The sequence below is a fragment of the Psammomys obesus genome, unplaced genomic scaffold (genome assembly GCF_907164565.1).
Source record: "Psammomys obesus unplaced genomic scaffold, mPsaObe1.curated_primary_1811, whole genome shotgun sequence".
NCBI classification, from domain to species: Eukaryota; Metazoa; Chordata; class Mammalia; order Rodentia; family Muridae; genus Psammomys; species Psammomys obesus.
In genome coordinates, this window is record NW_026596039.1 from 21240959 (window position 1) to 21266612 (window position 25654).

The 25654-nt window shown below is 49.5% G+C and overlaps 2 protein-coding genes across 5 annotated transcripts in view; one reads left to right on the top strand and one right to left on the bottom strand.

The window, feature by feature from the left end:
* The window catches only part of Myo9a (myosin IXA), a 196257-nt gene extending 187973 nt beyond the window's left edge, over window positions 1–8284 (top strand). For all 3 annotated transcript variants that reach the window (XM_055621828.1, XM_055621830.1, XM_055621829.1), the window contains 3 exons: window positions 1592–1794; window positions 4267–4388; window positions 5564–8284. In XM_055621828.1, coding sequence (XP_055477803.1) covers window positions 1592–1794; window positions 4267–4388; window positions 5564–6024 — 786 coding nt within the window. In that variant the 3' untranslated portion in view covers window positions 6025–8284. The remainder of the gene's footprint in view (window positions 1–1591; window positions 1795–4266; window positions 4389–5563) is intronic.
* Window positions 8285–14873: 6589 nt separating this feature from the next.
* Window positions 14874–20992, bottom strand: Nr2e3 (nuclear receptor subfamily 2 group E member 3). Of its 2 annotated transcripts, XM_055622325.1 has the most exons (8): window positions 20835–20992; window positions 20171–20297; window positions 19931–20034; window positions 19617–19838; window positions 19377–19534; window positions 18340–18580; window positions 18011–18116; window positions 14874–15563 (listed from the first exon to the last, which is right to left on the bottom strand). In XM_055622325.1, the coding sequence occupies exons 1-8, from the start codon at window positions 20929–20931 to the stop codon at window positions 15431–15433; spliced, it is 1188 nt and encodes a 395-aa protein (XP_055478300.1). In that variant the 5' UTR covers window positions 20932–20992; the 3' UTR covers window positions 14874–15430. The 2 variants fall into 2 exon arrangements, with proteins under 2 accessions (XP_055478300.1, XP_055478301.1); XM_055622326.1 differs by lacking the exon at window positions 18011–18116.
* Between the last annotated feature and the right edge of the window lie 4662 nt (window positions 20993–25654).

The window sequence follows — 25654 nt, forward strand, 5'->3', positions numbered from 1 at the left end:
TTACTCTGTATTTCAAGGGTTGGCCAGCTTTTCTCTGAAGGATCATAAAGTATTGTAGATATTATAAGCCATAAAACCTCTGTCCCACAGTTACCCTGCCAGTGTTGAACAAAACAGCTGTAGATAATCCATTAATAACAACATTTATTCTAATAAAGACCTATAAACATGTATATAGGCTACATGTAGCTCCAGACTGTTGCTGGACTATACTATCTTTGCCAGCTGTAGTATGTTCAAAGTTCTGCTCAGACTCGGCCACCTCTTGTGATATTACAAATTACCAGTAACTGCTGGGCCAGCTTTTCCTGCCCCTTAGCTGTCCAGTACCTTCAAGAGTTTATGTTGAGTTAGTTATTCCTAGCAGGAGATTTAATCTGTTAAACCTAGTTGGCTGTTACCAGAAACTAAAGTCCTAAGGCAGCCAATTGAAAACAATAGTGAGTTTTTCCCTTCCTCATCTCAAGAATAGAAAGTTCTTGAGAAAGCATATCATAATAGCAATCCCTTATATGACTTTTCATTTAAAATTTAAGTTTCAGATGTCTGTCCCATTTCCCTTTCTGAATGAGGATTGATCATCCTACCCAGGGTCGTCCTCCTTGCCTAGCTTCTTTAAGTGTACAGATTTTAGTATGATTATCCTATATTATATGTCTAATATCCACTTATAAGTGAGTATATACCATGTGTGTCTTTCTGTTTCTGGGATACCTCACTCAGGATGATCCCACCATTTGCCTGCAAAGTTCATGATTTCCTTGTTTCTAATTGTTGAGTAGTATTCCATTGTGTAAATGTACCACAATTTCTGTATCCATTCCTCCGTTGACAGATACCTGGGTTGTTTCCAGATTCTGGCGATTACAAATAAAGCTGCTATGAATATAGTTTAGCAAATGTCCTTGTTGTATACTTGAGCATATTTTGGATGTATGTTTAGGAATGGTATAACTGTATCTTGATGTAGCACTATTCCTAATTGTTGAGAAAGGGCCAGATCAATCTCCAAAGTAGTTGTACCTCCCGTATCAGTAGATTGGGGTAGGAGCATGGGAGGTGAAGAGGGGGAGAGGGCAGGATTGGGAAGGGATGAGGGAGGGGCTACAGCTGGGATACAAAGTGAATAAATTATAATAAATAAAAATAAATCTAAAAACTTGAGTTTCAGGACATGTTTCTTCAATTTTCCCAGAGAGGTTGTCAGAACTTACATGATAATGAAAACAATGTGTGCTTTCAGTGTCAGTGTGAGCCAAGTGTCTGCTGCTCCTGTGCACCTGAGATGGATGGCTCCTGTGGCCACAGAGATCAATTTTAATTGGCTTGGAGCTATTTGTTACACAGCTTAGATTAAAAGAAGACTCTCTGCACAATGGTTCTCAATGCCCAGAGCTAAAATGTGTCCATTTTTCAGTGTTCTTGATAGAATTCTTTTAACCTCATTTGTTGGATTTATAATATCTTGCTAAATATCCTATGCCTGTTTGGGTCCTATCATTCTCACGATGTGCTGGAAGGACACTTTTTATTCAAAGTGATCAACGTAAAACTGACACAGTTTACTTTCTAAAATGAATGCTCTCTGCAGGGAAAGGGGCGGATACATCGAGGAAACTATCCAAGTCCATCCTCTCCTGTTATAGTCCGATTGCCTTCCATGTCTGATGTCCCAGAAGAGACTTTGACTAGTGAGACAGCCATGGAGACCGACATTACAGAACAGCAACAAGCAGCAATGCAGCAGGAGGAAAAAGTACTGACTGAGCAGATTGAGAACCTACAGAAAGAAAAGTAAGTGTCCAAAAAAATTAAAATGTCTTTTGTGTTTCCTTCCTTCTACCCTTTGTTTTTCCTTCTTGTCATTAAATATCTCATGTGTCAATATGTCAGGTTATCTCGGGGGATTTGGAATTGACAAAGACTTGTTGCCTATACTCAGGGTAAGCGTAGAAGTCCTCACAGGAATCTTGGTGCTAAGCAGTACTAGAAAAAGGGGGGAATCACATGCCCAGGGTATGCCAGTCTTAGTCCATGAACAATGGACAGCCAAGATGAGGTATTATAATCCTGACAGGTCAGGGACCAGTCTCCATATCAGATGAGCAAATGGAACAGTAAGAGTCCCTTGGCTAAGACTGTAAGACCTGGGGTCTCACAACTCAGGAGTTCAAGATCGCGCCCTTCCCAGAAACTCCCCCAGACCACGACTCGTTGCAAAAGCAAGAGGTTTATTAACCATTGCGCAATGGGGTCACCCCTGCCGGTCAGCAAAGAGTGGCACCGGGGATCAAAGGCCTTTAAGTTTTTAAAAGAAAAATTGTGGGAAATTTGAAGTTGCAGTTTGGCAATTTAGGATTGGATGAGGAAGCTATGAAGTAAGATAATTGGTTAGTCTTAGGTGCTCAAGCTTGGCCAGTCCTGCCAAGTGTGGATGCAGCTGCAATTGAAGGTGGGGGTGGTTAGCTCATCCTTGAAGATTAGGGGCTGCAGACTTTTGGCTGGAGGTCAAAAGCTACTCAGAAGAAGTCTAGGTTTGTTGCTAAGAAATGCTATCTCAAAGACAGGAGTTTTTCTTTTTGCTGAGTGAAGGTCATTGCTTGCTTGCCCCTTTTTTTTTTTTTTTTTTTTTTTTATCTGTCCTCACAGATAGGGTCACATTTCTTTATTCTCTGGAAAGGTACCAAGAGGCTTTAGCTTAACCTGAATCTAAAACTCAAAACTATAGGTTTTAGAAGACATACAGGTTACAAAGTTAGTCTAACCCTTTCAAGATAAAGCCCTTTTCAAGCGTAGATATTAATTAACAGTTCCATGAAGGAATGTTCTAATTTAAAAATCAATATTACTGAGGGCCCAACAACTAAATAGAACAAGGCAGCACCTGTAGTACTGGGTAGAAAAACTTGTAGTTATTTAAAAGAGAAAGTTAAATTCTGTTATCTCCATCATCACCCTGGTGGGAGTGGGTCGACACTATCCCATAGTTCTCCCTAAAGGTACTAATTCTGATTGACATTAATTACTCTTTTAAGAAATCCTTAAGGTTTCCTTAATTCCCTGGAGCAAACCTCTTAGGTCTTAGAACTTGATTCCAAGCAATCAGGAAACTGTAATATTAGGATCGATTCTGGAATTTAGGGAAACTGAAAAATGCTAAGGTTCAGCTGTTGAAAAAATGCGGCACTAGTTACTAAACAGCGCTGAAAAGATGACCTACCTCAGCTCTGGTGAACCTGGTATTGGAGATACAGAAGGGTAAATAGGAAATTGTTAGGAAAGAAAAAGTGCAGAAGTGGAAGCATAAATCTCAAAAGATGTGAGCGCACATGGAAATAATAAGCTGCAGGAAAGGCTGACCTTGAAAGGATGGTCTTATGGATGTCAGGCTATTTAAAGATGAGAAGTCATTAGAGTCAGAGCTGGCTTATTTGTAGGAATTGATAAGCTGTCTGACCTGCTGATTGGAGAAGTTTAATTACATAGAGGGAAAGGGTTGCAGACATAAGGGTATTTTGGTACAAGGATTATTAAAATTTATTAATTTAATCACTTTACAGCCCGATCCAGCCCCTCCCTCCCAGTCCCACCCTGACACTCCCTTCCAAGTTCTTGTAAAGGTACCGATTGAAATAGAGGAAAGTGTGGACAAGGCCCTGGTTAAGAAAATAAAGTTCAATGCAAATTCTTAATAACTGCAAAATATGAAGGGACATTACTAAAATGTAGGTGGGTGATGGTGGGTGATCCTGATAAATTAGAATGTACTGTAGTCAGAGATAATGCAAGCTTCACAGGTCAGAAAAGTTCAGTGTTTTGCTTATCCATTGTTATAGTCAAGGTAGAAAATAAAGTCTGTGTTTAGTGATTAAAACTTCATCCAAAGATAGTGTAAGAGCAAAAACGAAATTTGGAGATGATCTAGTTTGTTTTCTGGATGAAGAAACTGAGGTCCAGGTATTTCACGAATGAGTTTGGAATCCTGAAATTCTGGTTTTCAGTCCAGAGTTCATCTTCGTATATCTCGCAGTTGGCAGCACCATACCTCAGTCTCCCTTCCCCTAGCTCCACCATTACTCATAAATTTATTGTCGTCTTGTACTTCCTTTCTCACTGCTTTCCATAGAAGTAAATCCTTTTTGTCACCTTGGTGGAACAGTAAGAAATGCCTTTGCTATTTAGCTTCTTTGCTTTAATGGAATGTCTTCCTGTCATCTTTTTTCTATTTCCCATCATGTTAATGAATTTGTTGATTGTGTCTCATAGGGAAGAACTAACATTTGAGATGCTTGTGTTGGAACCTCGTGCCTCTGATGATGAAACCCTTGAGTCTGAGGCTTCTATTGGGACTGCTGATAGCTCAGAAAATTTGAATATGGATTCTGAAGGTACCGTTTTTGAGAGAGTTAATAAATGAATATAGTAGACTAGTGGCACAATTTCATTTTTAAAGAAGGAATAAGAATTCACAAGCTAAGGTTGGAAGGGTTGCTCACTGGTTAGGAACACTCAACTGGATGCTCCTTCCAGAGGAGCTGGTTCAATTCCCAGCACTCACATGGTAGCTGAAACTCCACTCCCAGGAAATCCGACCCCTTTTCTGGCCTCTGAGGATTCCAGGCATGCACTTGGTGCACATACATACATTCAGGCACAGCACACACACAGAGAAGAATACACAATAAATATTTTAAATATTTAAATATAACAATTTTAAATATATAAAATTTATTTTAAAAAAAAAAAAAAGCTTTCTTGGGTTTGGCCTGGTGGCACATACCTTTAATCTCAGAGCTTAGGAGACAGAGGTAGACAGATCTCTGTGAGTTCGAGGCTGGCCTGGTCTATAGAAGTTCTATGCCAGCCAAGAAGCTACATAATAAATACCAGGGAAGTCTGGTATGTTTGAATATGACACAGTCAGAGACCTAGAACAGTCATCATTCCAAAGGCTCCCAGAATATATAATAATTCTGTCTTCCTGAGAGACACAACTCAGTTAATGTAGCAGTTCTGCCTCACAGCAGGGCACAGTGTTGGGACTCTTAGAAAAATGGCCACAGGGTGGGCATTACTGTGATTACTGCCTTTTACCCCTGTGGTAAGTTACCAAAATTAAATCATCAACAGCATTACACTTATGTGAATCTAGTGAACAGTTATGAGGAAGTGTCACAAAGACCCATGATTCCTTAGGAAGTTCAGACCATTTGTAAAAAAGACTCAGCTTTGGGCTTATGTGTTATGTGTGTGTGTGTATGTTTTTTTTTTTTCCAAGACAGAGTTTCTCTGTGTAGCCCTGGCTGTCCTGTAACTCGCTGTGTAGACCAGGCTGGCCTCAGACTCCGAGATCCACCTGCCTCTGCCTCCCGAGTGTGCTGAGTCATGTGCCACCGCCATCCAGCTCCAAGAGGGCTTGTAAAGGAGTGACTGTACAAAATCCACTAGAGCTTCAAACTTTAACCCATCAGTTTCACACGTGAACACTGGCTTCTGTTTGTTAGGTGATGTTGCTTAAGTGGACTCTGCAATGTACAACTTAATTTTTTGTTTTTACATTAAGAGAGAAGTTCAGCCCTTAGCTCCCTGAAAGCAGCTGGCAAGTCTGAGCCTTCAAGCAAGTTGCGAAAGCAGCTAAGAAAGCAGCCAGACTCTTTGGACTCAGTCAGTTCCTCCCTTTCTTCATGTTTATCTAACACTACGTCATCTCATGGCACTAGAAAAAGATTTCAGATTTATTCCAAGTCTCCATTTTACCGAGCTGCCTCATCTTGTGAGGCCTTGGGAATGGAGGGACCACTAAACCAAGCCAAATCTCTAGAAGACAGGCCTCAGTTCATCAGCAGAGGAACCTTCAACCCTGAAAAGGGCAAACAAAAATTAAAGAATGTGAAAAACTCACCTCAGAAAACCAAAGAGACCCCAGGGGGGACAGTCACATCTAGCCGAAAGAAAGCTGTGGACCCGGACTGCAGCTCTGCACAGCAGCTGCCGCTCTTTGGAAGTGATGAGTTTATGGTCTGAGTGGACAGACCTGTCCCCACATCTCATCCTCGGGGCCTCCTCTGCTCACTTTGTCTGTAACAGTCAGTCCTGATGGTCTTGCCTCTTGTTTCAGGCGACAGTTGGTGTGCTGGATCGCTGGGCTTCCTGCAGAAGAGACCTCTCTGAAGCTTTCTAGGGATGGGCCAGCTGTGCCTTGGCTGCTGTATTTTATTTGAGATCCACTAAAAGCCACCTAGGACCTGGGGGATTTTGACCAACAGTAGTTGCTTCCCCCATCCCCCTTTTCCTTCCCACAGGTAGTTACTGAATTATGGGGCTGTTGTGATCCTGAGGAATGCTCTCATTTCTAGTATTTGAAGAAAACATAAAAACCTCTCTTAACCATAAAAGCAAAAGCTTTTGAATTTATATTGGTAGGAATTGTGGTAAAATATAAAAATTTGCCCAAGGATTTATAAGCAAAAAGCCTGAGCCCTCTATTTTAAATTTAAGTACAAAATACTTCATGTTATATTTTGGAAATATAAACTGTGATTCCCATTAACCTCCAGAGCATGTCTCAGCTATCTAGTCATACAGTGAAGAGACCATGCTTGCCCCCTGTTGACATCTGGTAGAATCAGTGCTGGTTTAACTCCTGGTTAGTTCCTGCCAAATATATTGCATGGGATAAAATTCTGTTAGCCATACTGCCCTGATTACTAGATCAGATTCCTCTAGTTTTTTTGTTTGTTTGTTTTTAATATGTCATAGACACATTTAGGTAATCCCTAAATGTGAAGGCTTCATCCTGATTGATCCAGGCTTTTCTTGTATAGACTAAACTGAAGACTGTATCCGAGCCTGTTCATCTGGTGGAGTACCACCATAGCCGATGTGACCATTTAATCACTTCTCTGCAAGTGTTCAAATACAATGTTGCATGAGTGTTACAGAAAGCTGCCAAAAGAAGTTTGGAAAGTTTTAATATGATCTATTTAACTTTTACCTTCTTTTTCTCAGACCATCAGTATTAGATGAAAAGAATCAAGGACTACTTGAAGCTATTTTTGTTAATATACTTGTTCCTGAAGTTTACTGTAAATACACATGTATAGTATATGCCTCGTTCTTTTTAACCTTGTGCTTCCCCCTTCTTCCCGTGGAGTTTCTTTCTACAGATGAGAGGCCATTGGACAGGTGGTGAGAACCAGTCACCCCTGGGTTGAGGGAAAAGTAAGGGCATCTTTTTCATCACTGGTGGTCTCCATGTACCTAAGTTATAATGTCGGAAGCATCATGTACTAGCAATTGTGGGAATAGAAATGTTTTTGCTATTTATAATGTATGTGAAATGAAACATGATACCGTTTCTTAAGTATGTGAAAATGTTTATTTTTAAAGTCACTAAATACATTTTGTCTAACTACCACATGCACTGTTCCAAGAAGAGCCTTTCCCATCTATAACCTGAATTTTGGTTTTCTTGGTTTGAAGTTCTGAGAATAGGAAGTCTTTTGTTAAGACAGCGTCTCTCCTCTTAAACAACAGTGAACCTCATGCCGCTGCTCCAGCGCTCATTGGCCGGCTCTTATAGAGGAGACTTGTGGCGTCATTCTAAACAGCAGCCCATGGTGACAGGGGTCTTCCCTCTCCCTGGTATGGGTTCAGTGTTGAGACACATGAAGGAAGCTTTGAAAACGTCCCCAGTGATGATGATCAGTCAGAAAATGGTAACTTGTACACCCCTCAAGCACTAACAGAAAGAATTTTGGAAACTGTCTAAAGGAGCCAGCTTGGCTGTGACAAGGTGGGGCGCTGCCTGGCCCTTGCTAACGCTGCAGTCTGTTTTAGTGGCTGGGGAGAGGCTGCTGGGGGTGGTGACTGCTGCTCTCTGCGTGCCTCAGCGCAGTAATGGCCTGAACTCGGCACTCGACACACATTCTCCCCCTAAAGTTTTTCAGTTTAGTTTTGTTTTGTGTTTTGTTTTCCAGACAAGAGTTTTTCTGTGTAGCCTTGTCTGCCCTGGGCTTGCTTTGTAGACCAGGCTGGCCTTGAACTCCCAGAGATCCACCTCTTTCTCCCTGAGCGCTGGGATTAAAGGCATGTGCCACCACACCTGGCTTGTTTTTCTATAAGGCAAATGGTAAATTTGGGGCCGAGAAAAAAAAAAAAAAAAAAAAAAACCCTACATAGGTCACTTTGTAGGAACTAGGTGTTGATACTAAAAGACTTTATAATTTTTCTCAGGGACCTAAAACCTGAATTTGAATAAAGTTAAATAAAAACTTTCAGTTGCTAGATTTGTGAATTTCTAATCATTTAACAAGCCACCAGAACGGGGGCGGGGATTCACACAATTGTAAGAATTATCTCAGCAAGTATAGGTAGGCTCCTTTGAGAAAAAGAACCATGTTCTTGGGTCAGCAGGTACTATTGGTCTGATGGGATGAAGCCATAACTCAGTACCGTCAGAACCAAATGTTCTACTCCCTTTGGTTCTTATCAGGGCCTCTGCATCACCACATAGCAACACTATATAGCATTCACTCATGACACAGTCCACATCAGGTTCACTGTTCTCTGTTGCTTCTGCCTCACTGCTCTTCTTCAATCCCAAAATGTGCCTCAGAGAATCTCTCTCCCAGCAATGAAGTGGCTCACAGGCAAAGCCTGTGTTTCATATTTCAGAGCATTCTAGTTACATCACATACTTTAGCCCTTGATAACCCCTGCATTTTCTTTTCTACCCATTAATGTGTGTCTGTAGCTGTGTATCATAGAAGATTTGGCAGAAGCGAATTCATCCTGCATCACAGATTGGAGCAGATGCAGGCAGGGTTCAGGGAGGCAACACGCTTAGTTTGCACATAAGTGGTGCTTCCTGCCATTTAGGCTCTATGGCCGCTCTGGGCACCTGAGACACAAAGGGAGGGATGAGTGCTGCTAGGCGAGACAGACGCGAGCTCAGGGCACAGACCACTAGGGCCAGTCTTTGGAAACCTGCTGTCACTCTTACCGTGCATAGGGGATGAAGACTGCTCCGTGTATCACAAAGACAGAGTCACTGAAGTGTGCAGACATGAAATGATCCATCAAGGTGGTATTCCCCCTTAATACCCATTAGCTGTGTGTTTTCTACCATTAACTAATAAGCTAGAGAGAAGGAAGGATTTTCAGGAGGTGTATGAAATTGAGAGTTGAAGCTATAGAAAGAAGTGGTCCAGGTGGCCTTCTCACCCACCTTGAAAGTTCCTGTTGGGGAATAGCCTTGGGGCCTGCATCCTTCTGTATTGAATGGTGTGCTCTAGCCATCCACACCCTTTTGATAACTTCCCAGCGCTGTACCCCAATCCCATGCTGGGTTAGTAGTAAAAACTCCAGCTTTGTAGGAGACCCGACTTTCTGCATCCCTGGGGTCTTGGTCACGTTTCTCTGGAACATTCTCTCACTTGATTTGGTGTTAAATGGGTAATCTCCATTGATCTTCTAGTTTAAACTTCAAAAAAGCCCTAACAATGGGTCTGTCACCATGTTACCCACCCATTCTAAATGCCTATTTATCAACCCTCTTAGGTCATACAAAAATTGCACCTCTTGAACCAAGTATTTGTATTTACTATGGGAAAGGTGTGGACTACAGATTAGTATTATATTATTTTAATGGATTTAAAGTAATTTATAAGTATGGCGAGTGTAAAATTTTAAAATACTATGTATTATAAAAGGACATAGCCTGTGAAATATGCCACTTTACTCTTTAAGGATTCTGTAAGAATGACTTATCTCATTCACAGAGCTGATTACACTCCTAATGCAATCAGTGGCACTTTGTAATTTTTTTTTTTTTGAGGGGGCAGGACGTTTGTATGAAGTGCAGTTTGCGTCTCTCAGAATTTGCACTGTATGGTACACAAAAGCAGCTGAACAAATCACTCCATGGCTCATTAAAGAACAAAGCTTCTAGAAGTGCATATGTGTGCTTTGTTTTCTGGCTCTCGATCACATTCATAGCCCAAAAGAACAACACTGCTTTCTTCTACTGATAAAATTAAAGAAAAGGACAGCTGTAAGAACTCAACTGAAGGAGCAAGCCAAGGTGCTGCTGGACTGCTGGCTGTCAAGACATTTTAGAGGGACTACCGAGAGAGAGAGAGAGAGAGAGAGAGAGAGAGAGAGAGAGAGAGAGAGAAAAGAAAGAAAATTTAGGCAGTGGAAGACACCTTTAATCCCAGGACTCGGGGGGAAAAAGAGGCAGGTGGCTTTCTGAGGCCAGCCTGGTCTACAGAGTGAGTTCTAGGACAGCCAGAGCTGCACAGAGAAACCCTGTTTCAAAAAACCAAAGTGGTGGAGGAGGAGAACCTAACAAATCTGTGGCATGCCATTAAATCAACAAATATCCAGATTATCCAAAGGCAAGGAGACAAAGATTAGTAGCATGGAGAAACTTTCCAGTGAAATAATAGTGGACAGCCTTACTAATCATAGGAAAGGCATGGACATCTAAATGCAGGAAGCATACAGACATGACCAGAAGGAACCTTGACCATAAGAGATGAAAAATGCTTGATAGCCTTAATCATGGGGGAATGCAAGCCAAAACTATATTGAGTCATTAGCTCCCCTCAGTTAGAATGGCTGTCGCTAAGTAAATGAATACGAGTAATGGAGCAGACTGAAAGAAACTCCTGAAAGTTTTTCATTTTTATTTTGTGGGGAGGGAAGAGAGGGAGGGATGAAGGAAGGGGATGAGGGGGAAAAGGGGGAGAGAGAGAGCTATGTGTGAGTGCCTTTGGAAGTCAGAAGAGGGCAAGAGGGTGTCAGAGTCCCTGGAACTGAAGTTAGCCAGGGTGTGGAGTGTGGGAACTGAACTCAGGGCCTCTGGAAGAGCAGGAAGAGCGCTTAACCATTCCTGTACACTCTTGGTGGGGATATGAGTTATTATCGCCACTCTGGAGAGCAGCACAGAGATTCCCAGGGAGTTAATTGCAGAGGTAGGCACAGTGGTGATGCATGCCGGTCATCCCAGCACTTGGGAGGCTGAGGCAGACAGATCAGGAGTTCAAAGCTTGGAGTTCATAAGATCCTGTGGGGTGTGTGTGTGTGTGTGTAAAAACCACAATGACTGTATTATCCAGACATATGTATGCAATGATTTCTCAATTTCCAGAGAGGTACCTTCATGCTCATGTTTACTGCAGCACTATTCACAATATCCAAGCTATACATTAACCAACAGTCGAATGAATTTTTTAAACATGGCACACCTACACAATGGGGTTTTCTTTGTCAGTAAAGAAAGCTGAAACTCTGTCATTTGCAGCTAAATAGATGGCCCATGTGGGAGGTAAAACATGATAAACCAGACGCATCAAGATAAGCATTAAATGTTATCTTTCATAAGTTGCAACTAAAAAGGTTGTCCTGGAAGTACATGGACAATGACTGGGGACCACAGAAAGGCAGGAAGATGATGAGGGTGGTTCTGAGAAGACAGCTCTTCTGGTTTGGTTTCTGTTGCCGTAACCAAAACAACACCAGAAAGGAGAGGGTTTGCTGCAGCTTACAGTTTGCGGACTACCACGAAGGAAAGCTGAGGCAGGAACGGGAAGCGTGGGCGACAGTGCTTACCAGCTTGCTCAGTTTATTTTTCAGTGCAGAGCCACCCGCCCAGGGGTCATACCGTGCACCACGGGCCGGCCCTCCTACAGCAGTTAGCAATCAAGACCTGCCCACAGCTGAATCAAATGGAGCAATTCCTCAGCAGAGGTTCCTTCTTCCCAAGTGTGTGTCAAACTGACAGACACCAATGCTAAGCCAACAGGCAGTGCATAATTTAAGGCAAAGTCAGCATTTCCCCATTAAATGCCCATGCAGGCAATGGACTTAACAGATGTTTCATTATCATTTTATTTTCCCCATTGCAATGTCGTTTCTGCTGCCCTATTGTGTCACACCAGGAAAGTCACTTGCCCTCTCTGAGTGTCAGTTTTTGTATCCGGGCATTTATTATCTTCCCCAGGTGTCCTCTGCTAACTGATAATAACTCTATTCTTGTGTTAAGGACAGTGGCTCTAAGACTTGTCCTCTGCCCACTTCAGCTGGGTTTGCTGTCTCCAGTTCTCACTAGCTACCAGGAATAAGATCATCACTCAATGGGTGTCAGCTTCACGGAGAAGAACTTCCTGGCTTGGGTCCCTTGGGGGGCTTAGATCCTGAGTGAGAAGCAGTCTGCCTGGGATCAAGCCAGGTCCAAGATGAAACAGAAAAAAAAAAAAAAAAAAACAGTGAATTTACCTTTAATCTCTAAAATTCCTAGATGGCCTTTTCCTGTTTCCACACCAGAATAAGAAGAGTGAGTGCTGTTTCTTAAATGCCTGTAACTGGCCAAATAAAACCGACAAATGATATTTTGGGACTTGCCCCTGAGATGACTGAGTCCATACACACCCTTTCTGATCCCGAAGCCCCAAATGCAGAAAGGTGTGAGGAGATGAGGTCACGGGCAGATCACAGGTGGGTTATGTTCCTTGGAATTACTCTTTCCCTGGTTGGTCTGCAGTAAGCGTCTTTGAGCCAGGGAGAACCAGGAGAGTTTGTTTGTCAAATCCCATGGGTATCTGGGACTCAGAGAGCAGGTGGCTTCGGGCTCCAAGTCTTGAGCGAACTTGGCCACCGGCCCCCAGCCTCCTCGTGCTTACTCTTGGGTCAGAACGGTGACTACAGCAAAGGTCCCTGGCCCACACTGGGCTCGTAGTCTAAGCCAAGGAAGCAGCCTGGCTTCCTTCTAGCTGTGCTTACTAATTTTGGTCTTTCTGGTTATCTTGAAGTCTTCTTGAACTACCTGGCTAGGCCATAGAGGAGAAGCAGTTTCCCAAGAAAGGCCAGGGTAAGCCAAAGGGACGTCCATGGAACTTCACAGCTGAGCACGCTTCTGGCACTGAGGGCAAAAACCAAACCAAGCAAACCAAGCCAAGCAAGTCTCAAAAGGACACAAAAGAAAGCCGTCACCATCTGCGTGTGCTCATCAGCCGGTCTTGATGCGACAAAATACCAAGTTCAGTCCCTAGCACCCATTTAGGGCAGCTCAAACTGCCTGTAAACCAGATCCAGGGGTTCTAAAACCTGTGGGCTCTACAGGAACCAGCACCAATGAGCGACCAACGCACGTGCGCGGGCGTAAACACACACACACACACACACACACACACTTCAAAGTAACTCTTTAAAAAAGGAGAGATTTTGGCTCACGGTTTCGTTCACCGCTGATGATCTCCGTTGTTGCTTTCACTTGGTAGAGGAACAAGCAGCTACTCAGGTGTTCACAGGACAAAGGCTAGAGGAGGAGCCAGCGTCCAGGCCGCCCACCTTCCTTCCCAACGGGACCCACCTCTTAAAGGTTACAGCAGCTCTCACCAGTGCCCTGGGCTGGTGCCACGCTTCTCACTCCTCCCTGGGACATTTACCATCCAAACCAAAACACTTATTTTCTGGTGTTCCTGCAACAGTGGAAAGCCCTGGAGGAGCAGCTGGCTTTGAAACCAGGCAGAGGGCAGACGGCTCGGCTTGAACGTCTCCTTGAGTTCTCCAGACTTCCTCCTGGGAAAGCCCAGAGTTCTTTGCCAGAGCTTCAGCAGACCACCTTTGCACTCTAGTGATGTCAAAAGCCAGACTGTGAACGAATCGGCTGGGCAGATGTGGCCCATTTCAACCATGTGTTCTCATCGGCATCTTTGTTCAGGCCTTAAGAGGACAGACAAGTGCTGACGGGAAATTAGAGCGATAGCAGGGCAGACACCAGAGAACCCAACAATGGCCAAGCCGATGCTTCACTTATTTAGTTATTTGGTTTTGTTTGTCTATTTGTTGTCTGTTTGTTTCTCAGTGTGGGTGCAAGTGGAGGTCAGGAACTGGTTTTTCCCTCCCAGCACATGGTCTCTAAGCTCAAACTGAGGCCAGCGGATGACCACTGTTGTTTCTTCACTGAGCCATCCTACCGTCTCCCTTAGTTGGCGTCCTCTGACTCGGTCCTCTCTCAGCCCTGCCCGCTTCGGCCATTTCCTGCACAGAAGCTGAGCCTCTGCGGCTGTACTCAAAGGAAGGCCAAAGGCCAGGCCACCCCTAGACTCTGTCACTTCCTCACACATCGTTTTACTTCTCTAAAGATGGGAAATGCAACGGGATGCTCTAGCAGAGGGGAGAGGAGGCAGAACAGAGCAGCCGGTGACTGACAGCACTACAGTGTGGGCGTCCACAAGACCTTTGCTGATTCAGAAACTGTGACAACTGAGCCTCCTCGGAGCTGTGTGAGAACCAGACAGCACAGCCTGGGGTCCCCGGCTCACTGCCTGTCGTACACATTGCCTGACACATGTAGACCTGTGTCCGGGTGGTGCCGGGCCCCTGACCCAGGGCTTCACACACTATGCAAGTGCTCTCCGCTGGACCACGGCCAGTCGATGTGTTAAAGTGTGTAATTATTTCCCACGTCTCACGAACTTGCTTGGGTCTTTGTGAAAGAGTGCTTGTCTGAGCCAGTTCTTTCCATAAGGAATGATGGTGAAGAGTTCACACACACCCACACTCAGCACCTTCCAATGTCTTCATCTGAGCATGTGCTCACGCATGCTCGAGTGCGTGTGCTCTTACACTCTCGCGCACGCACACACACACACACGCACGCACGCACGCACGCACGCACGCACGAGGGGCCTGCAACTGCCTCCTCTGAGCTGCAGGTGCTTTCCAGATGTGAAGGGAAGAAGGGGGGGCATTGGTTGGATCCTGTGGGAAACTGCCCAGGGCCTGAATTCGTGGTGCCTGGACTCTGACTGGCAGCAGCTTGTACTCACGTCTCCACGTCCTCAAATAGAGAGCCCTGATGCAGTCAGTTTTCTGGTTTTATTTTAACTAAGGTCAAAGAAAGTACAGCAAAGCACATGGCTTTTAAGTGCCCATTGTTTAATGACTATCAGTGTCTCCTCCAGATCACAATAAAGGGCTTTTCTAGCGAGGGCCTTCTCCCTCTCCCACCCCAGGGTGACTCCTGGCTTTACCGCTACCAGCCTCATCTGGATTGGTTTTTCTCATTTTCTTTTCTCTTCTCATTCCCACCTTCCGTCCTTCCCCACCCTGGCCCTGGTCTTGACGACGTTGTAAATGTCAGCCATGGCTGACTCTTGTTCAGCTTATGAACTGGCTCCATGTTGTCCGTGCACCCTGTTTAGTTTTCTCCACCCCAGCTGTTTTTCCTATGACTGTAACACACCCGTGCGCTCTACTGTCCAAACAGAGTTAGGGATGTTAGGAGGAAGACGGCACGAATATTCCAATCATGGACTTCGGGAGAAACCTGTGCCAGGTACAAATGCCTGCAGGTGGCCTGGCTAAGGAGAGGCAGGAAGTGTGTGCTGAAGGCTGCCCGGGCTGCGGGCACTTGCCACCCCTAGGTTTTAAACATGTCACACAGGAGCTTCTCCATGGGCGTGTTCCCTATGGTCTTCCGGAAGAAGAGGAGCTCGATGCGCTCGGCCGTGAGGCCCCTGAGCGACGGGAGCAGGAGGAGCAGCTTCCCGAACCTGGAGGGTGGAAGGCACTGTCAATAGTTGCTCATTGTATGTCAAGGTTACAAAGGGAGAAGTTTCTTTGCATGTGTTGGTGTTTCTGTGTGAGTGCATGTCTGAGGGCCTGTGTGTGTGCAGATGCTCATGTGTTTGGGTAGAAACTGAGGTCAAGTGTCTTCCTGAATCTCCCCGCCCCCAGCTAACTCGCCCAGGGACCCCTGGGTCGGTCTCCTCGGAGACTGCAGGCAGCTGCCACCTCCTGCGGGGTCCAGGAGTCTGTGCTCCAGCTCCGCACTGTGAGGAGGCTCCCGGCCTGTGGGTCGTGTTCACTGGTCACATGAATATGCGAATTAAGTCACAGCAGCCTTACACAGAAGAATGACTCCTGTTTGTGAGACACCTGAGAGGACAGTAGCTACGACTGAAAACATTCTAAAGTCAAGGGAGATGTGGGGTAGCTGAGACAGACCTCCCACAAAAGTCCATCCCAGTTTCAAGTAGGAGCCATCTGCTAACGCAGGGGTCCCCGGTGCAGCAGAGGAAAAAATCAGAACCCGGTGACCCCGGGCAGAAGGCCCGAGGCTGGGCCAGTGCCCCCACCACCGAGGCAGCTGCTGGCTGCTCCTGAAGGAGCTCTGCCCTTCACTTGGCCACGAGCGGCTTCCCGCATAAAGCTTCCTTTCTCTTCTGAGCGCACGTGAGAACTCACACACACACCTGGAGTCACAGCTAGACTTTAAAAAATAAAATTAAAACAAAAACAACACACAACAGAGACTGAGCATGTCCCAGGCAAGAGTCCTTGCCCGGCAGACATGGGGTCCCGGGCTCTGTCCCCAGCATGCAGACCTCGTGTGGCTGCACAGACCTGTCACAGCTTAAAGGGACCCCCAGCGGCACAGCGAGTCTAGGCCCAGCATGGACGACATGAAACAGCCTCCGAGCAGTGTACCAGAGCAACCATCCAAACCATACAAGGGGGTGTTTACGGGGGCCCTTGTTTCAGTGTCTCTGTGTAGGCTGGGCTAAAACTCGCCGACCAGACCGGAAGCCTGCTGCAGTGCCACTCCTGCCTGGAGGAAGTAGCAAACTGCAGAGGGGAAGAGGGCCGTTTGCGTGTGGAGGCCAGAGGCTGTCCTCTTCAATCACTACCCACCTTATTTTAATTGTGTGTGTGTACATGCACCACATATGTGAACACACGTGTTCCGGTGTACAGACACACACAGGCCAGGAAAAGACACGGGCACCCTGCACATACCTGCCTTATTCCCCTAAGACAAGGTTTCTCTCTAAATGTGAACCTTGTTACTTCAGCTAGACAGAGAGCTGCCAGGATGGCCCTGTCTCTGCTGCCCGTACCAGGAGTTTCCGCTTTTTCACGAGTGCTGGGGATTTGAACCCAAGTCCTCACGCTTGCACGGCAAACACTCTCACCCACTGAGCCATGCCCCCTGCCCTTCCTATTTTTTGAAAACAAGGCCTCTCAGCTGAGCCTGAAGCTCATCAGTTCAGCAAGGCCGGAGATGAGCTCTGGGATCCACCTGTCTCCCCTTAACTCAGTGCTGGGGTGACAGGCGCCTGTACCACGCCTACCTTTCATTGCAGATCCAAACTCGGGTCCTTGAGCTTGGCAGACTCGGGCTGGGTAAGCTTCCCCTGCTCCCACATAGGGAGTCTTCCCCAGTAGTTTTGAAACACGATACATAATCAACGGGCCGAGGTGCCTCTCGGGTGGCCAGGGGCCACCCTGGAGGGAGCGTGCCCTGGGAAGAACCGGTTCTGAGCGTCCAGGATGCTCTGCCAGCCTTAGCACCGGCCCTTTGCTCTGCTCACTCTGCTCCCAGACTCTCAAGCGGTCCCCTCCACCTCTCCCACCAGATGTATATTTGGTGGGCATTCTGATCTCTAGTTGAGCTGGATTCAGGGTAACTCTCCGGCTCCATTTCCCACCTTCCTACCAGCAAGAATCTTTTGAACCTTCCATATTGGACTCCTGACTAATTACTTTCTTTTTTTTTTTTTGGTCAGGGTTTCTTTGTGTAGCCCTGGCTGTCCTAGAATTTGCTCTGTGATCAGGCTGGCCCAAGTCAAAGAGATTCATCTGCCTCTGCCTCCTGAGTGTTGGGATTAGAGGTGTGTGCCACCACCCCAGTCCAAAAGGTAAAAATGTAAAGCCTAGCATTTGCTACCCGTTGAGACGCAAGCCACTCTCCAAACCTGGCCAAGGTGACTCTTGTCTTTCATGTGGCTGCTGTGCTGGATGTCCCAGAAAGCTTTGTCTCTTGGTCCCCTCCTGGGACCTGGCACTGTGCCTGGTCCACAAGTGATGTTGGCAAGCTGTGGCTGACTGAGCCCTTTATCCTGTCTAAGTAGGGAAGCCCGGAGATAGTGTGGGATAGGTGGGAAGGAGGAAGGAGGGAAGTGGGGAGGGTAGGGGGCAGGAGGGCCATCGCTGTCACCTAACGGGCTGGCTGGGGTGTCGAGCCTTGCTATGCTGGCTTAGCATCACCTGGGACTGGTCCTGTAAAGCCTCCACATGCTCAGGATCCTTCAGGCCTCGTGTCTCTGAGGAGAAACAGTGCAGTGAGCTCCCTTCCAGAAGTCAGCCTCACCCCACACCCCCAAAGTATTTTGTCAGACCACATCTCTCCTCTGCCCCTCAGAAATAAGACTATCCCTCTATCCCAGGTGGGTTTGAGGGTCTCAGCTGAGGGAAGTCACCAGAAACTGTCCCCCTCCATTAAATTCTCAACCGTGTTTCTGGAAGGCTAGAACCAAGGCTCAGTACCAGGTTTGAAGAGGACCAGGGCCTTCATGCAGGCAAACTCTGTGGGGTCTACCGCCAGCGCACGGAACCTGGATATGGTTTCCTGCAGGAAGCGCATCTCTGCACTGGCCAAGGCCAGCCTGCTCTGAGAGCCACCAGAGGCCTCTGGTGGTGCCAGCAGGGGGCAGCTGTCCAGAGGCAGGGACCACTGGATAGCCCCAAGGAGGAAAAGTTCATTCCATGCCTCTTCCAGCAAGATGACCTGTGAGCAGAGAGGACTCCAGCTGCAGAGCTCCGATGCTCCCAGCCTGTCGCCTTCTCCAGGAACGGAAGCCCTGCTCCAGGCATCTGGAGCCTTCTCCCGACCTCCATCTGCACAGGCTCTGGCTCAGCTACCTAGATTTCCAGCCTCTTCATGGATTCTATCCAGAGCTGTGGCTGGGTCGTTCAGGATAAGCCTAGAGCCTGGAGACGCTGTGCAGCTGCAAGAGGAGCCCGAGAGTGTCACGTTGAGTGAGTTCAAGAGACTGGCTAATGCTTCTAAGCCCTTCCGTCCAAGCACACAGCCTTGCTGAGGGCTCAGCACCTCTGGCTAAGCACTCTCTCCTGGGTCACTGTAAGATCTCTGCCTGCCCATCAGAAGCTCAGAGCGCTTTTCCAGATGTGGAGAGGCTGGGGTGACCCTCAGGTCTGAAGTCATGGGAGCCTGTGCTCTAAAGAACCAGTCAACCACATGTGGCTCAGGCCATGCAGATGGCTGTCTCTCACAGCATGGCTACAAGGCCAGTTTGCAAAGATGAAAGACAATGGACCCAGAGAGCCACAGGTCCCACTCTGCACCCCAGGCTCTATGCATCTCTGGCTAGCATCTTTCCTCAGGGACTTACGGGTGTCCCTGCCACTGTCCTGACCAGCCCCAGCACAGAGACACAGCGCCCGGGGTCACCATCTGAGCTGTGTAAGCCTCCATCCCTCACCAATATGTTCCCCCAAGCTGGCGGACCAGTGACTGCTGACTGTGCCTGGCCCAGCCCCAGCAGGCAGGCTGTGTCGGGTACCTGGTCCCGGAAGGGCAGGTTGGAAAACACAGGCAAGTTTTTGGCCCATTTGACGGCCATGAAGAGTAGGCGAGCTGATGTCTCGTGGATGCCATCCAGACTGCAGGGAGATTCGGGGAACTCGGGGTCGTTGCTGGTGACGTCAATATTCTCTTCAGCTGTTGAAGGAGGAGGTTTTGACTCAGTGCCTGCTCTGTGGAAGCGGGGTGTGGGGAGCCACGCCCACTGCCGTCCGCCTACCATCCTCCGGCTCCAGCTTAGCACAGGTCTCTGCGGTGATGAGGCTGGCCATAAAGTGGTGGCCCACGGCTCTGGCTGCAGATGCGGACGTGGGGGTCCGGGAACTCGGCCCTGCCAGGGCAGGGGACGCCACCACGGGCTCTGGCTGGGGATCGCTGCCCGCTTCCATCCCATCCAAGTGGACCTGGGCCATGCTTCGGGGTTGGCGCTCGTTCTGCACAGCTTGGAAGGGGGCAGATTCAGGATCCCCCCGCCCCTTGGCGGTGATCTATCTGCTCCTCAGCCTTTCCCACCTTACTGTGCCCACCACTCACCATCTTGGTTCATGCCTGCTTGTAAGCACTTCTTCAGCCGGCAGGCCTGGCACTGGTTGCGGTGGGCCTTATCCACGGGGCACATCCCCGCCCCCACTTGGCATCTGCAGAGGACAGGGAGCTGCTGAGGGCCAGGGCCGTGCCCAGGCCCTAGGCCTCGAGGGGACAGTTCTGCCCCGCTCTCATCTTCCGCTTCCCCGAACCACCTCCACCCGCGAGAGGCTGGAACAGCGGCGGCACCTGTAGATGAGCCTCCGCCGCACGCTCCTCTTGAAGAAGCCGCTGCAGCCGTTGCAGGCGTAGATGCCGTAGTGTTTCCCGCTGCTGCTGTCCCCACACACGCGGCACTGCAGCGAGGGGCCCACACCTGGGGGGAGGCAGGAGGAATGAGGCAGTGCGCATCCCCAGCCGTCCTTTCCCGGGTCCATGGGTTCCCACCTGAAAAAGCAGCTTCCTCGCTCTGACACCCTGCCCCCGCCCCTCCCCTCCCCTCCCCTCTCCTCCTCTGACACCCTCCTCCCCTCCCTCTTCTCCCCTCCTCTGACACCCTGTCCCCGCCCCTCCCCTCCCTGACACCCTGCTCCTGCCCCCGCCCCTCCCCTCTTCTGCTCCGGCCGTAGTCTGTCTCCAGCAAGACCCGCGTTCCCAGCCCCACTCCTTCCCCGTGGGTGGCTTCAGGCTTTCCCGAGAAGTCACAGGATCTCTCTGTGTCTCAGGAGCACCCATCTCCCCGCTCTGCAGCTCCACCGGCTGGTCCTGCTCTGCTGGCCTTTAAGTTTCTAGGATGCTGGGGTTATTGGCAGGCTTGGGCTTCGTGGCTGAGGCTCCTCTCCCAGCCCCCCTTAACCCACTGCTTGTACTCTCGTCCCCAAGGGCCCAGACTTCACCTCCAGGAAAATCATACCTGTGGGATCCTCTCCCAGGCCCCATCTGCCTGGAGACTCCTTCTTGGAGGCCGTCACAGCCACCGGCACAGCCGAGGCAGCCACTGTGGAGCTCATTGGCTGCGGCTGGTCCCCGGGGCAGCCTGCTGCCGGTTGCCTATGCCTCTGTCTCTGTCTGTCGGTCTGCCTGTGCCTGTCTCTCCTCTGCTTCCCTTCCCGTGTGAGTTGGCTTTTCCTCCTCTGGAGCGTTCTCGGCACCTGGGCTCTGGGTCCAGCCTTCTCCCAGCATCGCTCTGGATGCAGGGTCTGATCCTCTTAATCTTTACTGTCTCCGCAGGGGATCAGCTGGCCACACCTGCGGCCTTAACCAGGTGCCTCCTGGGAGCAGCTCAGTCCTGCTGTCTTCACACTGACTCCTCCGGCAGCCTAACACCCTGGGGCCTGTCCATCCTCTGCTGTCCTTAAACACAGCGCACAGGAGCACGGAGCCTGGCGGATCCTGTGTGTCTCAGATGCCTGCTATCTAGTGACAAATCTTATGGGTGGGTGCTGTTCATCCCACCGCCCCAAGGACTTTAAGTGCTTTGCTGTTTGCCGTGTATTTGAGGCGCGATGCCTGTGTAGGTAGCACTAACCTGCGGCTGTTCCTGCCTGGGGGCTTGGCCACTTTGGATCCTGGGAAACGCACCCTCTCTCCTGGTGGCTCTCACTCTAGTCTCTTGATAAAGCATGATTTGGTGACCCTCGGAAGACTTGCATCAGCAGATGTCTGTGATCAGGTCCAGCGGAGGGAGTTAGGCCTGCTGGGGAGGGGAGAAGCTGGCAGACATTTCCCATGGCGCCACGAGGTGGGTCACAACTCATGAATGGGAGTCCGGTCCTTCCGGTACCTGGGCCCCCACAGGAAGAGTGGCAAGGATGGCTCCACCTTCACGTCTGTCCCGACTCTGTCGTGGGCCACACAGCCCCCAGCTGGTGGCTCGGCCTCTGTGAACCTCGGTTTGCTCCTCTGGGGTGACACAAATGCTTGTCTTCCGGTATGGTTGGGCAGATGAAGTTAGGTAATTCCCAGAACGTGTTTTGGTGCCTGGTACAAACTAGGAAAATTGGAACATCACCAGGTAAACATCCTTTCCTGTCCCTGCTACTCTGCCCCTTGCCGATCTTGCCCCAGGCCCAAGAGGGTCAGGTGATGGCATGTTGGTCTGGGGGCAGGGGATTCCCATCCTCAGCTGGCCTTCCCTCCCAGGGTGGGGCAGGGCAGGCCTGTCCTCCATTAGAGCCTGGGGGCATCTATTAGGATCAAGGAGTTGAGGGGACAGAAGTGTGGGTGTGGCCTCTTAAGTGGGGTTAACCCTCTCTGTGACAGGGAAGCACTATTGGGGATTTGGAAAGTCAGCTCAGAGGCTTTGCAGGATGATCAGCCAAGGCTGCAAGGCTCTTGCCTGTCCTCTCTGTCCTCGCTCCTACCCAGAAGGCCCTCAGGACCCTTCATGGACAAGGCCCTGAAGCTCTACTTAGCATCCAAGCCAAGGATTCCAGACACAGGCTTGTACTCTAGACATGTCATCAGCTTCACACATTCAAGTCACCCTAGCAAGTCTGCCATCCTCCCCGGGGGCAATCTGGAAGACGTTCATGGCTTCCGAGACAGCCCCATGCCAGGCTCTCCCCAGTGTCCGTCCTCACCCAATACCTCACCCCACATCCCATTCATCTCCAGCTGACCTGCACAGACACCTTAGAGGGGCCTGGGGCTTGGGGTGCAATCATGTACAGGGGCAGAATGGGTCAGGCTGAGTCAGCACAGAGGGAGACATAGGACCCATGGGCATGGAAGATACAGAGGAGGAGTCAAAGACAGAGATCTCTGGAGAAGGGTTCCAAGACCCCTCACACAAACACCAGGCACACACTCACACCTCACAGTGACCCTACAGAGAAGCTTCCCACCATGAGCTCAACTCACAGGTGGGAGACTTGAGTCAGTGAGGCCCAGAGGGGGAGGTAATCTGCCTCAAGCTACACAGCTAGGGAACAGTAGAGCAGTCAGAATAGAGGAGGGGTAGGTCAGCGCAGACCCACCCCGAAGTCTCTGGGGAGACATCTGGGTAAGTGTGCGCCAGGAGGACGGGCCGGCTGAAGACAGGACCAACGGGCCAAAGGACAGCTCCTGGCCGGCACCGGTCTTGTCATTTTATTTTCTGAGCACCGGGCACTCCGTTTCCTCATCGATAAAGCAGGAGTATGTGTCCTGGGGTCGGGGGTTGGGGGTGAGAGACACGCTGTAAGGGTTCGTAGGGAAGAGGGCAGAGGCAGGGCGAGGCCAGCACCAAAGGGAGTTTTTTTCTTTCCCAGGTGGGCTTGGGCCTCATTTGGGGCTGACACTATAGAAAAAGGACCAAGGAAGGGAGACAGTCCTGGGTGGCCTCAGGGAGGTCTTGTGGCCAACTGAGCCCAGAGACCCTGACCTACCAGGTGTGTGTTCTAGGCAGGTGCTGGGAGGATCTGGCCACAGGACAGACGCAATGTCTTCCCCATGGCGCATGGCCTCTGGTCAGGCCCCAAGGGGCACCCTGAAGGCAGAGCAAACAGGTGAAGTGGGAAAGGGGTGTCCCAGCTCCCCTGCTTCATCCCTGCCTATCCCTCAAGGCCTGCTCAGTGTCCTCTCAACCCACCCATTCTCTCCCGCTAGATCTTGTCCAGGGCCAGGCATGTCCTTAACGTTGGAGCCTGTTCCAGTCTGCTCCCTCTCTGTCCAGATGGAGGATTCCAGGAATGGGGGAGAGTTCAGCTTAGCATCTGATCAGAAAGCATTCTTTAGACAGCAGGTCCGTCCCTGAGTGTCTATTCCCCTGACAGTCTTGCCTTTGGCATGTTGGGCTCCCCAGGATTGAGCCCTGCGCTGGTGAGAGCAACCACAAGATGGTTAGATGACAGGAGAGAGACCACGCAGGGGTTAGGCAGGCCTGCCGGGGGTGGGGGTGTTCCCCCAGCTTCTGACCGCCAGCTGCTGGGGCAGACGCCAAAGGATTACTCAACTCAAAGCCTGGAAACTGCTGACGAAGCACCAGAGGCCACCTTACTAATGCAATTATTCCCTTAGGGGACAGGTCAGCAACTTCCTCTGACTCCCCGAGGCCTCGGGTGGAAGCTGCCCATGATGCAAGCTGCAGCGCTGGCCTCCTCCAGCCCGGGCTGGGAAACCCTCAGAACCGGCTCTCCAGGGCTCAAGCCTGAGGCCTGACCTGCCAGGGCTCTGCCCGACGGAGGGGACGGCTCCTGCCAGGTTGGGATGATGGCTGCTGCCAGTGAGGTTGGTGACTGGCTGTCACCCCAGCAAGTGTAGGACGAGATCTAGCCAGCACGGGGTCCCCGGAACAGGTCTCCTCCCAGGGCCATTTACTTGGCAGGATCTCATGTACTCCAGGCTAGCCTCAAAGTCACCATACAGCTGAGAATGACCTTGAACTTAAATGATAAAACAAACACTTTTTTTCCATTTCTTACCTGTATAAGGTGTGCTCTGATCATTGCATCTCTCCGAAGCCCCTCCCACCCACACTATCCCTCCTCTTCCTCCCCACAACCTCCCTTCAAACAAACCAGCAACAAACATCACATTTTGACTTTGTGGGGTTTTGTTTTGTTTTGAGACCCAGTGAGTTTAACTATGCAGTGTATGAAATGTCTGTGTCAGTTTGAACTATGGTCTGGAGGACTCCTCAGTGGTAGGCAGCGGCTGCCCCCCTCAGAATCCGCCGGTAGCCACTATTCCGTAGGGAGGAGAAGGGCCTGTCTTGTGTAAGTGGCCACAGCTGCTCTGAGGTCAGCCTTGAGCTAGTGATCCCCCTGCCTCTGCCTCCTTAGAGCTGGGACTTCAAGGGTGAACCTCGACACCTGGTCTGTGTGTTCTGGGAAAGGAACGGTGCTGGCCACACGAGCACTCTGCCCACTGAGCCACACTCCCAGGTGGCCTCACTCTCCTTGAAGAGCTACAGTTGGGGGGTCTCCACTCACGGAGGCGGGAGCACCCGCTGCTGTCGCAGCTCCAAAGCCACACCAAACGTTTCCAGCTCCACTTCCCAGGCCTCAGACGGCAAAGGCCACAGCATGCTGGCCTCCTTGGCCTAGCTGAGTCAATGGCTTCTTTCTGAAGCACGGCAGCGTCAGGCCACAGCTCAGAAAGGCAGGTGCCAGCAGTTTCCTGACAAAGGCTCCTTATTCTGCTCTGGAGATAACATTCAGAAGTGACCCAATATTTCTCTGCTCAACCACCCAGGCCTTCAGAGGGGAGTCTTTGCCCTTGAGCATTCTAAAGAACTAAGCAGACCTAGAAGGCCCTATCCTGGGCTCCAGCTGCAGGGAATCTTGTTCTTCTTCCACCTGAGGTGACCGGAAGTGATCACACCTGGGTCAACCCCTCCCTCCTGCCAGGCCCTCTGAAGGGAGGCTCCTCTGCTTCCTAGCAGAATAGTGTGTATGCGTGTGTGGGAGTGTGTGGTGGGAATACGAGCATGTGTCTGTGTATGTATATTTATGTATGAGTGTGTCTCTGCATGCATGTATGTGTGTACGTGTGTGGTGTGTGTTCATGGGCATATGCTGGAGGACAGAGGTATCTTGCTTCCCCTTGATTCCTTGAGACACTTCTCATAGAAGCGCCCCAGTGCAGCGAGGCTGGCTCAGGAAGAGCCCCCTGATATCTGCCCCCAACACTGGGAGTCCAGGCACGCACACCCATGCTCTACTTTTACGTGATTGCCACGGATCTGAACTCACATCCTCATGCTTGCACAGCCACACCTTGCTCACTGAGCTGCCTCGCCTAGAACGTTCT